This window comes from Papaver somniferum, chromosome 2 (assembly GCF_003573695.1).
Source record: "Papaver somniferum cultivar HN1 chromosome 2, ASM357369v1, whole genome shotgun sequence".
Lineage (NCBI taxonomy): Eukaryota > Viridiplantae > Streptophyta > Magnoliopsida > Ranunculales > Papaveraceae > Papaver > Papaver somniferum.
The window spans coordinates 128625001-128640534 of record NC_039359.1 but is presented as its reverse complement, the minus strand read 5'-3'; the positions used below and the strand labels follow the sequence as shown (position 1 = coordinate 128640534).

General features: G+C 36.6%; 1 protein-coding gene across 1 annotated transcript; it reads left to right on the top strand.

Annotated features, from left to right (window-relative positions):
* The first annotated feature begins 1832 nt into the window (after window positions 1-1832).
* On the top strand, window positions 1833-7292 carry LOC113349091 (aspartate aminotransferase, cytoplasmic-like). The gene is made up of 12 exons (XM_026593008.1): window positions 1833-2063; window positions 2158-2229; window positions 2322-2383; window positions 2483-2566; window positions 3218-3317; window positions 3414-3534; window positions 4017-4180; window positions 4280-4417; window positions 5692-5813; window positions 6133-6227; window positions 6438-6558; window positions 6826-7292. The coding sequence occupies exons 1-12, from the start codon at window positions 1848-1850 to the stop codon at window positions 6908-6910; spliced, it is 1380 nt and encodes a 459-aa protein (XP_026448793.1). The 5' UTR covers window positions 1833-1847; the 3' UTR covers window positions 6911-7292.
* Window positions 7293-15534: the final 8242 nt, after the last annotated feature.

The window sequence follows — 15534 nt, the reverse complement described above, 5'->3', positions numbered from 1 at the left end:
ATCATAGTTCTGACCCCATATTGTACATTTCATTCTATGACCCCCTTCATACACGATCTGACATATTCTATTTTTAAGACTATGGGAGTTAGGCACAACATCTTCAAACAGTCTTTTATTCTTATGGAACCATGATTTCTTCATAATTACACATGCTGCAGTCATCCATATTTCTTTAGACAAAGGACTATATATGATGCTAGGCTGCTTCACAAACATCTTCAAAAAACTTTGGCATGTTAAGGCCAAAAATAAAGCATATCCAATTACATATCTCCGCACTAAACTTGCAGAGGCATAGAGTATGCTCCATGCAATCTTAATCTGCAACACAAATGCAACATCTAGATACCATTTGAAACCCCTTATTCCTCACCATCTGCACACCTTGTTGAATTTTTTAAATGTTGCTTGCAATACTAGGATGCAAAAAGACAGACCATACTAATTTTGGCTCCCTTAGCCTCAATTTTTCCATTGAAGCTGAAATTAAATGGTAGATATTGGTGAAGCTTAGCTGGAATCATCCAACCATTACCATTTAAAAGTCCCTTGACCTTAATGTTTTATATTAGTCTTTAACATAATCAGTTAGGCCAATGTCATTTATAAAAGAAGACTCCCCAACCCATATTTCAAATCAAACTGAAATTTTAGCACCATCACCCACACACCGTATGATATCATTTTTTACGGACAAGTTTGGTTATTCCTAATTTCATGTATATAGCGGTGGATAACCCACACACCAATGTCTTTTCACTCGTTTTTTTCAATGGCCATATAGTGCTGCGATAATCCTTTTACAACCTCATCTAGTTCCAGCGGATGCAATTGTTCCTGAGAGCATCCACAGTGGGCGAATATAACCAAAAATTTGGGATGAGATCGTGACGCAGTGGGACGGAGTAAAGATCAAATCCCAGCCAAAGATCAAATTCCAGACCATATTTGGTCGCGACCAAATACCAAATCCTAATATAGTCGGGCGTAAATTTAAAGTACGCTTGTTGCTGGGCGTAAATTTAAAGTACGCTTGTTAACGTGCGGAGATTTAAATTACGCCCGATGAAAATTCAAATTAAAAAAATAAAATAAAAAATGAGGCGTAAACTTAAAGTACGCATGTTGACAGACGTAAACTTAAAGTGTGCCTGGTGATTGATTGGGCGGACATTTGAGATACGCCCGATGAAATTTTTTTAGGGCGGAGATTTAAATTACGCGCGACCAAATTTTAATCGGGACCGTTACGTGACAACACGGACTAAACCCAAAATTTGATCTTTTTTTTGATCTTTGATCTTTAATTTTGATCGCACCACTGCAGTTGCTCTGATATACCAAAGTCGGAGTAGGTTTTTATTTCTAGCCTCCACCATAATTACTGCCTAGCTACCCATAGGCATAGGCCAAAAGGCAGATTTGTCAGGACTACTTTGGTGCATGCCGATTGACAACCCTGGATAACAAGATCACAAAGATTAAGATGCCAGGGAGATCTTACTAGGATGGCAGGCATTTAATGGAGTAACTCATTGAACCAAGTGCCTTTTTTGTTTTCTTGCTGGCAGAAGTGTCCACACCTCCCTCAAAACAGAATAGAAATATCAATCCCCACGCAACGCCAAATCTCGACTTACGTGCCGCTGAAAATCTAGAAACTCTTATCTCCTGAACTCCGCATAAGCATCTTAACCGTCATTTACGTCTAGTAGGGCCCACTTTTCGTTATACGACACGTCAACAGATAACACTCCTCTACTGCTCGCCACGTAATCGTAAATTTCCATCCTTATAAAAGGACGGTAGACCAGAACACAAGAAAATAAAAGAAAAATATTAAAATGCGTTCACAGACGAAAATTCCGGTTCCGTTATCCGGCGCCAGCAACGGTTCTTCTCCAACTGATCGGAGATTAAATACTCTCATTAGACATATCGGAGATACATCAGTGGAATCTCAAAACTCTAGTTCTAATATCTCAATGTCTCCTACTGCTTCTTATGGTGATTCTGTTTTTGCTCACATTGTTCAAGCTCCTGAAGATCCAATTTTAGGGGTAATAATAAGCAGGTTCAATTATTTAAGCTTCAATTTCTTTTTTTTTGGTGTATTTTTTGTTTCGATTGATGGTAATTTGTCGTTATAAACAGGTTACTGTTGCTTATAATAAAGATCCAAGTCCTATTAAGTTGAATTTAGGAGTTGGAGCTTATCGAACTGAGGTAAAAAAAAAAAAGTCGAAAATCTTCATTTTAATCAGTTTTTTCCTTTGTTTTTGGTTGATTCTGATTATGTGATTTTGATGGATAAATAGGAAGGAAAACCACTTGTATTGAATGTTGTAAGAAAAGCTGAACAGATATTAGTTAATGACAGGTAACTGCTTTTGATTGATTAGATAATGTATTGGTAGTCTATGAAGTTAAGTGATGATTATTGTTAGGGACTGAAAACTTGATTTGCTTGACATTCTAGGTCTCGTGTGAAAGAGTATCTTCCTATTACTGGATTGGGAGAATTTAACAAATTGAGTGCCAAGCTCATTTTTGGTGCTGAAAGGTTAGATAAGTTGTACAATTTCTTCGTGTTATTGTAGTTAATGTTTATATTGTATTGGTTAGATTTCAAAATTAATGCTGTTTCGCTTGCTGTGTGTGTAGCTGGTAAAGTTGAGAAGTCCAATAGAATTGTGGTTTTGAAAGTTTGTATAAACATGATAAAATTGGTTATGATAAACTATGTTTACGTTTAGTTTAGTGTAAAGTGTTTTGTGGTATCAGGATCTATGATAGTCTTGAGTAACCTTAATTTTGAAGAAGTTGTTTGTGTCTTTTAAGGGTAGTTTAGCCCAAGATCATCTTCAGTGGAAGCCAATCAACTTACTATTAACGAATGAAAAGGAATTACAGCAAGGATATTATATTGTGATTATAGAGGCTCGTGTGAAGATCATACTAGAAAAGCTTGAGTAGACATGATATTTTCGACAAGACTTAAGGAAATTATCTCATATGTCACCCTACAGTTAATTCTATTTTTTTTAAATTTAATAGATCTTCCAAACAATTTTATGTAATGTCACTAAGAATCTCTGATCTATGAATATGCCTCTCTCCATTTCGTTCATTGTTGTGAGAGTCCCATCAGTTTAGAATTTTACTCGGTGAGTTCCTTAGCTGAATGCGATCTTCTTCTTTTTTTGGTAAACAGCCCTGCTATCCGTGAAAACAGGATTACTACTGTCCAATGCTTGTCTGGCACTGGCTCGCTGAGGGTGGGAGGTGAATTTCTTGCAAGACATTACCATCAGGTACAGGAATGCACTTCATTTTGCTGCACAGTTTAATTGCTTAGCACTGTTATAAGGAGATAAGTCTAACATAATCATCTTTTTGTTTCTTTGTAGCGAACAATATATATTCCACAGCCAACATGGGGGAACCATATCAAAGTGTTTCAGTTGGCAGGGTTGTCTGTGAAATATTATCGCTACTATGACCCAAAAACACGTGGATTGGACTTCCAAGGTTTTTTTCTTGTCTTTGCTTGAATTTTTATACCTTTTCTCATACAATAGTCAGTGCAAATTAGGAGTCCCACATTTAGCATGCTCAAGAAGAGCCGACCTTGTAGGTAGTGGAGGATAGAGTTGTTGATGATAAGCATCGCCAGTTACATGGCGGGGGTCTTCTTGTCCCAAGTTAAATGTGGGGAACCTCTGTACCATATCTTCTATCTTTCTTAACAGGACAGTCTCAGCTGTTGGTTATTTATCATTCACCTATATTACATCACTTCAATCAGAAATCGTGTTAGACACAACAATGCAAGGTCTCAGTTCATGTTAATAATAATATGTGATTTTGCTAAATTTTGTGGTGATTGCTTATTTTGTGGTCTATATTTATGCCTAACTGATCTCTCTATTTAAAATTTTCTCATTCTTCTGAATCTCGTGGCGATTTTATTATCTCCATGTGAATGATATCTCCTTAACATTGTGTAATAGGTATGCTGGAGGATCTCTCTTCTGCTCCATCAGGAGCCATAGTTCTTCTGCATGCGTGTGCTCATAACCCTACAGGAGTAGATCCAACCCTTGAACAGTGGGAACAGATCAGAAAGTTAATGAGATCGAAAGCTCTATTGCCTTTCTTTGACAGTGCTTACCAGGTATTAATCAACAAATGAGTAAAAGATGTTATTAATATAAATAAATTTACAAAGTCCAATGAACTGGGTTTGCTAATGAGTACTCTATTGAACTTTTAGGGGTTTGCAAGTGGAAGCCTGGATGGAGATGCGCAGCCTATTCGGATGTTTGTATCAGATGGGGGCGAATGTTTTGCTGCTCAGAGTTATGCAAAGAACATGGGGCTATATGGAGAACGTGTTGGGGCTCTCAGCATTGTAAGTTCTTTGACCACCTCAAACGCAGAATATACTTGAACTCATTAAATTAGAAAACCGTTTATACATGCCTGTCACATTTCTCAACTAGAACATGAACATTGTTAACTGACATGGTAAGGTGTCGAATGAACTTCTTTACCATGTGTTGTATCAGTGCTGATCATTACATCTTCATTAGAAAACAGAATTGCCAGTTGAGCATCGCTTTTCTTGATGGTCTGACGTCCAATTTCTTAAATCCGTGTATTAATTTTACTTGGATATGTGGTATCTAAGTAATGGAATTAAAAAGAAGATTTGGAGAAGCATACTATATATATATGTATATATTTGAAACCCATTGTGCCAAACTTACTTAGAATTAAAAAGAAGATTTGGAGAAGCATACAATATATATATATATATATATATATATATATATATATATATATATATATATATATATGAAACCCATTGTGCCAAACTTCAATTTGGCTTTTATGAATCCGCTCGATCAACGCTGCTGAATGAATGCATTCTGAAGGAAGTTTTTGTTTATCAAGTTACTCCGTGAAACATGGATCAACTTGGACTCTAAACTGGCATCAGATATTAATATGCAAAAAGCATTACATATAGTGCATAAAGAAGTTGTAGTTCATTCTTATTAATGCCTCTTAGCATGCTTATAGTTATCCTTACTTAGGCTGGATAAGTGTGTCCATTTTTGTAACAATACAGATACAGTCATCATGTTGTCAGTCTCATATTATTTTGGAAGTGTCACAGATGACTTTCTTTGTACATTGAAAACTGGAAGGCTGTACCAAGAACTAATAAAGATTGATTATGAAAATGCATATAAGTAATAATAAAATTGACTCGTACATTTTTTATGAATTATGCATGAAGTCTGTTTCATATTATTATGTTAAATCATTTTAGGTCGATTTTGGATAGGTCCGGGAAGAAGTATTCTGCAACCGGGTGCATAGGGCACTCTTATTTCGTTTTTTTTTTTCTTTAATTTTCATGATTTGTTTTCTCTATCGCATTCTGTTTTATGTATTTATTTATACATTGGATATGTAAGGTGATCAAGTGTTGGTCCATTTATTGTGGCAACGTCAAAAACCTTGAAACCAATTGTTACATCCATTTCCAAGAGTTCAGTCTCACATAACATTGACATGGAATCATAAAATCTGTGTGGAGAACTTTATAACTCCTGAAATAGAACCATTATTATTCTATTTACAAATCTTCCTATTTATATGACTGTGTGGTTGTAGGTTTGCAAATCATCGGATGTGGCTAGCAGAGTTGAAAGTCAGCTGAAACTTGTTATCAGGCCTATGTATTCAAATCCTCCCGTGCATGGCCCATCTATTGTGGCTACGGTCCTGAAAGATAGGTAATAAACGTACCCAGCGGCTTTGAAGACTCTAAGGCTTAGAAGTTAATTATATAATGTTATTTGTTAGTTTAGAAATAGAGCGTTTCTTTCTTCTTTTTTTCTGAAGGCTAGACTAGACTGATTATGGAACCATGTGATATAACTCCTGCTGCAGGAACAACTAATTCGTAACATAGCTCACACATCTATAAATATTGAAACAAAGATAAAATGGATTCAGAGATGTCTGTATATGAAATTTATTTATACATCAGTACTCGTACTATATTTGCTTTGGCTGTTAACTGAATCCTATGCTAACATGATGCTTTTACAGAGACTTGTACAATGAGTGGACTCTAGAGCTGAAAGCTATGGCTGACAGAATAATAAGTATGCGTCAGCAACTATTTGATGCATTACGTGCAAGAGGTAAAGCAGTAATTTGTTCATCAAAAAACCCAACAACGTCTCACCTTCTTTCTGTTCACCTAAAAAGCTTCCAACAGAGGCGTCTCTGTATCTCAAGCACAGTGTCCATTAATCTTTCTGTGATCTGCGTAAAATTCTGATAGTAGATATCAGTTAAAGTTCTCAAGAAGTTTAGTGTGTGATGTGTTATTGTTGGTTATTGGTAAGCAGGTACACCAGGTGATTGGAGTCACATTATTAAACAAATTGGGATGTTTACTTTCACTGGTTTGAATAAAGAGCAAGTTGCTTTCATGACTAGAGAATATCACATCTACATGACTTCTGATGGGTAAATGTCTCTATGCTTACTTGATTACAATTGCAAGGTCAATGCTCCTTGATTACAATTGCAAGGTCAATGCTCAGGATCAATATGGGCTATTGTTCAGAATCCCATGTCATTTTCATGGGATATCATTATAAGTCTCCTGTGCTGCTTGCATTTCGTGTAGATCCTGGAGGAAACCTATCCAATATTACAGACACCGGTTTCCTTTAATTTTTTTTGTTCCTTTTCTGAAACATGAATTTGTAAAGGAATTCTCTTGTCATGCAGGAGAATTAGCATGGCGGGTTTAAGTTCAAGGACGGTGCCTCACCTTGCGGATGCTATTAATGCTGCTGTGACCCGTATGGGTTGAGCAAAACTTGGTATCAAATTGTGTAGGATGCCTTTCGGAGGTTTGCTTTTTAATTTTATTTTTATTCTCTGTTGCAATAAAAAACAGCTCAACAATTAGTGATGTAAGCTGCAGTTCCTAATTCGATTGAATCTCAGGTGAGATATTTGCCCCATCTTTTATAGAAATGAAACTTACTATGTGAGTTTTGTTTTTCCTTTTTCTCTTGGAAGTCGAGGATTTTAATAGAGTGGACTAACAAAATGGACTCTTGTTGGAAGACCAAGTTTTTTGCTTTGTCCTTCTTTTTTGTTTTGCTGAATGGAAGATGAGTTTGTAAAGGTGGTATGCCCATAGAAGGCAGCAAATGCATATGACAATAAAACTTGAGAAAAATTAATAAGTATATCATTTTAACATGTCAACAAAACCTTGATCAAACATCAATAATAACTGGAATGTGGTGGCCTGTAAAAGATCTCAACGGGGGTAATAATCTCCCTCCAAAAAGAAAAAAGAAAAGAAAAAGGACACATGATCCAATGAAAACAACAAAAGGGACTCCGGGAAGCTCAAAACAAAAACAAGAAAACATGTCCAAGGCCCAAGAAACCAGAGAGAGGCGTAATTAGGACCACACGTCCAAGACCAGCAAAATAAAAAGATGAAAAACATGGCAGATAGATGGCTGTTTTTAGGCATACCTAAATCTTTCTAGGCATAGTGAATAAAGACAAAAAATGATGTCAAATGACAAAATCAGAAATCCTCTTAACCAAAAAATTTTATAATGGTAAATCTGCACTTTCTGTATTAGTTAGTAATCTGGATTAGTGATTAAAACTTTTGTTTAGTGATTAAGATAATTCAGAATTATAAAGTTTTGGGTAGATGAAAAAATTTGGGGAAAAAATCAAGTTTTTATTGAGAAGGAGAGAAGGAAAAGGAGAAAGTGAGAAAAAAAATTCTTGATTCAATGGAGGATGAGGAGGGTCATTCTTCATCTAAAAAAACATAGGAAAATACATATCAACTACAACAATGATCCAGAAATGGCTGATTTCTTAGATTATGAGAATGATTTTACACAAACTCAAACTCAAGATGATGATTTTTATGAGCCAAATCCAGATGATGAATACATAGATGAGGAACTCAATGCTTCTAACACACATGTACACTTCTATTTTATGTTTAATCTCACTTTTGTAGCTTGAAATCATCAAAAAATTGTATTTTTCATCATGGTTCAGCGAACCAGGACTATGTTCGGCTTGAAAATATAAGCCGAACCCACTAAATTGATGAACAGTTCGGCTAGCTGAATTTGTTAACGTTATACGCCGAACCTTCATTTTCCAACTTCCAACCTATTTGCAAGATCCTAGTTCGGCTTATATTAAAGTCTAATAAAAAGTCGAACCTATTCCTGAGAGTTAGGTTCAGTTTTCACTCTAAATATCGTATCAACTGAACTATATATTTTTTCAAGTTCGGCTCATATTCAAAAAATCACATCAGCTGAACATGATACTGAGTTTCCATGAAACACTTAAATTCATACACATTTAGGGGTTAGGCTTTTTATTACATATGTTTTCTATTGTGCATCCTTTTTATAGGATGAACCAAACAAAAAAAGTGGAAATTACTAAAAGTGTTAAGAAAGTGAAGTCTAATGATGGAGAATACCAAGGTCTATATTAAACTCATTAAAATCAATGATATCTTATCTTCAACTTCAAGAGAATGAAAAGACAAACACAACGCAAAAAGAATGAGGTCATTCCGACATCGGACGAAAACGTTATGGCCAAAACAAGATTGAAAAACTTGAGTGTGCAAAGAGAAGGTTCGACGGATAACTCAACAACACGAGCTAGCCGAACCTAGAGCCTGCAAATCAATATTTTCGAAGTGTTTACAGAGAGAGGTTCGACTTGAAAGTGATCTAATCGAGTCAGCCGAACCTGACAACCACTTGGGGTAAATTTCACTTCTCAAGTTCGGCCGGGAAGGTTTGCAAGGTATTAGCCGAACCTGACACTGTTCTGGGACGCATTTAATACACATTTTGGGGTTCGGATAAAAATTGACATTTACGGTTAAGCCGAACTGTTCATAGACACTTTCAGGGTGAAATTTCAAGAACAGTTCGGCTCAAAACTCAACTCAATTATCAGCCGACCCCGCTACTGTAACCGTCAAAAACCCTAAGCTTTTAGCAATTTAACCCATTCAATCCATGAAAAACAACAAATAAAAGATTGGGTTTGTAGGGAATACCTTCTTATCCTCATTTCAGTATTTGAAGCTTCAAATGGTTGAATTTCCGATTCAATTTCTGGTTCAATTATAGTTTTTACACCTTCATCTTCAATTGGTTCTTCTTCTTTAATTCATGGATTGGAAGAGGATTTAGAACACCTGACGTTTGCTTTTTTCTTTGTACGATCCATTATATAGTTCAATTTAACCGATGATCGAATTTTCACGAATCGATAATTAATTACGGTGATGAAAAAACAATTCTGAGAGAAAAGGAAGGTGGTTTGGCTGGAGGAAGAAGAAGAGATGTTTAGGATAGTTTATTTTTTGATTTTAGGTTCAAGGGTATATAGGTAATTGAACTACCCAATAGACACCCCTTATAAAGTCACATAGGATGGGAGAACTATTTTGTATGCCTTGAAAATTTTTGGTATGCCTAAAAACAGCCTTCCGTAGATAACTCTTCCGTCTGCACCTGATAGCAAACGATGAAAAACTTACTCTGCAGGTAAAAATAGCTTCTTGTTGATTGTTACTTGGAACCTATGAAAAAGAACTACTGAACTAGGACCAAAATGGTACAAATTGTAAACGTTATAATGTGACAGTCTAACAGAACCAACAATAATATGGGAGCTGCTACGGCTGGGACAAGAGGTGGCGCTCCTGGGACCATAGATTTGCAGGGGGTTTGTGTGCAGCCATGGATGAGCGCCACATCACTTCCTCTCTCCATTTTTGCCTGTCCCATATCTGGACCATATTGTTTACTTTTGGTTTTGTCCCAGCTTAAGTGTTTTCGCAATAATACATAGGGGTGCACATACCCTACTCATTTCCGCAACCCTACCCTACCCGCCAGTTTTTTAACTGTATCTTATCCTATCCACTATTTGGCAGGTAGGGTGGCGGGTAAAGATTTTTTTAACCGCCAGTAAACGGGTAGGGTGACGGGTATAGACCATATCCTACCCACCCTACCTAGAAGTGCACATATCCTACTCCTACCCGCCAACCCTACCCTACCCGCCAGTTTTTTAACCGTATCCTACCCTATCCATTATTTGGCGGGTAGGGTGGCGGGTAAAGATTTTCTTAACCGCCGGTAAACGGGTAGGGTGACGGGTATAGGCCATATCCTACCCACCCTACCCGTTGTGCAGAACTAATAATACATGTCCTTTGAAGTTGAACTACCAAAAAAACACAATATAATGCATGTCCTAAAAATCACAATAATGTCTTCAAAATGTACAAACCTTAGGAAGTGAAAGTGATGGCACACAAGCTAACACAAAGAACGCACACAGTACACGATTTTTAGCACCACAAAAATGTTGAACTTACTTCTGGTGTGCAGAGAACTCCAAAATATCAATGATGTGTTTGATAGTCATATTTCCATGGAAATAACACGTTCTCCATGTTTGATTACAAATTTTGTTTCTGTGAATTCTAAATTCATTTATTAGAAAACATGGTCTAATTGTATATACAGGGATGGAGCCAGGACTCATATGCTATTGGGTCAAATAAATTTTCTTCCGACATTCATAATAAAAAATTTGATCCACATTCAATCTACAATACATGTAAACTACAGTATGAAATAATGTAGATGCTTCAACATTATTCCTTTCTAATTACCGCGGTCTCGACGAGGGGAATGTGCACATTGATACAAAGAACCGACAACAACAACGTTGCATGCCAAAAAGCAAAAGAAAATGAAAACAGAACGTAGATGCTTCAACTAAAACACTACAAAGCAAACATAATTACATAAAAATATAACTGAGAAAAGTAGAAAACCATATCGACCCAAATTCAAGATAAGGTCGGATTTCATTACAGATTAATCAGTATTTAACCAATCTTAGTATAGCTGTGTAAGTGTAGTGGCGCAAATTATGACTAAAACACCGCTGCCACGACGGCGAGGGCCGACCGAAAGAAAAACGAAACACTGCTGTAATAGGAGTGTAAAAGAAAATTTGTCATCGCCAAGACTGATGCAACCAATTTAATTTGCTTTTCTCTCTATAATATATAATAAGCTGTAGTGGACAACCTTGGCGGCCGTAGATTTGTAAAAAGTGACAACTTCGGCGGTGGTAGATTTGTGATAGCGGAGGTGGTGCTTGTGCTGGTGGACACGTCGCAGGCACAAAACGCGACACATTGTCAAGAAGTTAGGGTACAAAACTATATGACAGTGATTTTACACATACATACACTGAAAAATTCGATTGTTATTATTTACCGAATCGTAATTAGTACTGTATAAACCAAATTAAGCCAATTTCATATGTGAACACCCACGACCATGACCATGATCCATCATCTATACACGCGTCTAAGATTCGAAGGGTACTTGTGGTAATTTGTAACAAAAAATCATAAACTGTTTTGTGCGGAGTACTTCAACTTCACTTTCTCCGCCGTCTTCCCCAACTCTCTCCTCCTCCTTAACTATTAACTTTCGTCCCTTGATTTCACTTTCGGCTTTCATCTCTTCCTCTTCATTTTTTATGCACGAAACATTAGGACAACAACTACAACTTCATAACATAGGGAAAAAAGCATCAGATCCAATTTTTTATCTGTAAGATTTTATTTATTTATTTTATTTTGACGGATATGATAATGCTGTTTGTGTCAACGGTCCGGGTCCTTCCGGGTATCACTAAATCCGGACCCTACTTATAAAGGTCGGATCCGGGTCCTAACAGTTCCGGGTCCGGTTTTGATATTTGTGGACCTAGAATCAGACCCGTTTAAATACCCGGATACCCGTCGGTCCCGGGTACCCATTGGGTCTTAAAAAAACTATTAAAAAAACCTCAAAAACTTAATACTTGTCTCTTTTTGGCTTGGATTTAAATAACTTTTATAAAATTTATTATTATTTTTTTATTAATGGACTAAATAAAGATTAAATGTAAAAGAAAAATTTAAAACGAGTAAAATATCAAAGCTAAAACTAGCAAAAACATGAATAAAAGTATGAATAAACGGGTACTCGATACCCGCGGGTATCCAACGAGTATTATCCGCTTGGACCCGTTTAGATTCGGATCCAATCGGGTAATTACCCGTCGAGTCCTAAGTTACTAATGGGTCCAATTTTAGGACCCATAACCGGACCCAAATCTACCGGTTCCGGTTAATGGGTACCCATTGACAGCCCTATGTGTTTCTACTATTTGGTTTCGATCTTGTGGATGTTTCAATATTCTGCTGAATTTGAAGTGGAGTCCCCAATTCGTAAAACAAAATCAGCCAAGGATATCCACTTTTTTTTTTATTTTTGGTTTGTAATTCTAGAAACTGACTATTCAAATGTACGAAAAGGGAAAATTGGGAAAGGGGAAGAATTTTTGGGAAAGGAAAATCAGGGTTTGAGAAAGAAGGATTAGTTAATGAGTTAATTTATTAGATAGGAATTAGTAGTTAATGTTTGTGTATTGTATTTGGAATTCATAGTTTGAATGTTAATTTTCTGTAATAGCGTTGCTGGAGGAGGAGGGTGCTGATGGTGACATCCAGAAGATGAAATCAATTGAAGGAGGTGGAGGAAAACGAAGTATGTAATTGTCCATCGTTTTGTTAAGATGAAATTGTGCTGGAGGTGCTGCTGGCGGTGCGGAGGTGCTGCTGGTGGTAGTAGTGGTAGCGGAGGTGATGCTGGTGGTGGTAGTGTGGGCGGTGGAAGGAACGGGGTATTGACATATCAATAGAGAGAAAAGAACACTATAAACTGAAGGTTGCTTTTAACACAATGCCTATCTCACGTAAGGGTGCACAGGAACCGAGCCGGACCGACGGACCGAACCGGAACCGATGGAACCGTACCTGATTTTGGACCGAACCGAGGTACAAGGTACAAGTACCGGTCCCAAAAATAGGAACCGAGCTCTGGGGGGTACAGGTACACGGTCCAACACATGAACCGTCCCGTACCGGACCGAAGTCCCGAATAATTGTGACCGTTAGATTTAGGGGATAAGGGATCTGTCTCAGCCGTTGGATTAATAGGGGGTATATAAGCTCTGAAGAAATTCTTAGGGTTTCAGACAGTTCCCTTAATTTTTTTCTCGCCTCTTCTCAGTACTTCTCTCTGAGAAGGAGAAGAAATTCTCCCCTTTTTCTGATCTTCATCTTCTCTGTTACTTCGTCTGTTTCTTCGTTTTTGATTCCGGTGTGAAGAAAATTAGAAGAACAATTCCGGTGGTAAGTAATTTTTAATTTTTTGATTTTAATTTTTGTATGCATGTCTGTGAATCACTGAATCTGTGATTGAGATGAACGGATTGTTGTTTTCTCTAGCGAGTAGCGGCTTAAAGGCTATTTTAAAATGTTTTTTAATTACTGAGAGGACGAATCTGTGGTATTTTTTGTTGAATCATAATCTTTTTAACTAACCTAAATTTGTTTAGTTAGGTTTTTAGATTGCGTCTTGGTTTAGCTAGATGGGTCTTGCGATTCTGGTGACGATTGAGGTGTGAATCATTGGAGTGAAATCTAGGGTTTGGGATGATTATAAATGGGAGAAAGAAAAGGTAGATTAGATCAGTATTATTAGTGTAAGTCTTTATTAAAAATCAAATTGAAGAGTTATTAAGAATGATTTTATTGAAGCTGATGATGACTGTTTTGAGCATCTGAAGTGGGTTTATTTCTGTGCAAATCTTAATTAATAATCAAATGGAAATGTAAGTGATGAAGATCAATCAGTTTTATAGAGTGGGTTTGTTTCAATTACCCATGTTTAGTTTTGAGAAGTAACAAGGATTTCTGTTTCTGTATGATTCACATAGCAGAAGCTTATACTATAAGGCTTTGCTGTTGAGTTTTTGAGATGCCTACTTGGTGTGACAGGTTCCAAGTATAAAGCTTTGATAAAGGTTGCAAGAGTAGCATAGCCTGTTCTTCTTTCCGTCTATAAGCTGGTGAATCAGCTTTGGCAGCTGCTGTTCAACTCATAGCATGCAGAGAGTAAAAGTCTTGTATTTGAGATTGATTTTGTTTTTATTTTCGAACTCTTGTAGTGTGTTAAATTTAAACCCTAAAGTTTGAGACTAATATGAATGTTTTGGATGGTGCAGGGGGTATGTTGGATACACAGTTCTGGAGTTATTAACTATTCTCTACAATCACCTTAGTTACTACACATCTCAGACCTGCAATTGAAGTTTTAGGTAACATTCAGACTATCTCAACTCCAACACACTCAACTGCATTGAGTACATATCTTGCTCATAATTTCAACATTCATCTAAAATTCATCCTCAGCTGCGTTACATAATCCTTGACAGCAATACTATAACTCAAGCTCAACTACAACACAAACTAAAACCTCATCTGCAACTTCAATTTGAAGTACACATCATTTCCAACCACAATTCATCCACCACCATACACAACACCCTTAGCTGTAAAACCATTCTGCTACTGAAGTACACTTGCAACTCCAATTCAACATCACTGCCAGATCTAATTCTTCTTAATCTGCAATTGCATACTCAGAATACAACCCAATTGTAATTGCAATACTCTCTGCAATCTGAACTCCATAATCTTGACTTGAGCCATAACACCAACAACATCATCAAATACTTCCATTCATTTCAGTTCACAGGTGAACAAAGTCAACATCACCTGTATCTCCATCTTAGCATTACCAGTACATATACTCTCTATAATTACACCAGTTCAGTACTTCTAACAACCCTGCACACCTGTAAACTTCTAAAGTTTGAGACTAATATGAATGTTTTGGATGGTGCAGGGGGTATGTTGGATACACAGTTCTGGATTCAGAGATTTTCTATTAAAGCTGGAGCTTCTTAGAGAAATTGTTGATTCGGGATTTGAGCATCCATCTGAAGGCAATTTTTTTTACTTGGATTCTTTTATGTTTTTTATTTGAATTAGCTATTTCTTTGTTTAAGAACAAATAACGATTTTGGAGAAGTAGGTCCTCTGCGAATTAACATTACATATTTATACTGTTTGATAACTAAACTACTCAAGTTAAATATTTTCCTAGGTATTTTTCCATTGCTGCAAACTATGTCCAAAAATTTCAATTTCTCTATAACCCACTAATGTACTATGTATGCCCATTGGAGTCATTTATGTCTTCCTCACTCTACTTCAAGGTGAACCATACATGTTTGTACAAGGATCTATTGAACTTTGTGTTTATTGTTGCATTCTTAAGTATTGTTAATTTTTTTTGTACTTTTGTATAGAATGCAATAGATGTGATGAGGTAATATTGATCTACTGGGCTCACTTTGGATAATATAGTCTTATATGCATTTGATTATTTTAGAGATTTGGAGTTTGACTAAGCAATTGTATCCATT

Coding starts and splice junctions, on each gene's coding strand:
- LOC113349091 (XM_026593008.1), top strand. CDS start 1,848: ATGCGTTCACAGACGAAAATTCCGGTTCCGTTATCCGGCGCCAGCAAC. Junction 2,567..3,217: donor CTCATTTTTGGTGCTGAAAG/GTTAGATAAGTT, acceptor TTTGGTAAACAG/CCCTGCTATCCGTGAAAACA. Junction 4,181..4,279: donor TCTTTGACAGTGCTTACCAG/GTATTAATCAAC, acceptor TTGAACTTTTAG/GGGTTTGCAAGTGGAAGCCT.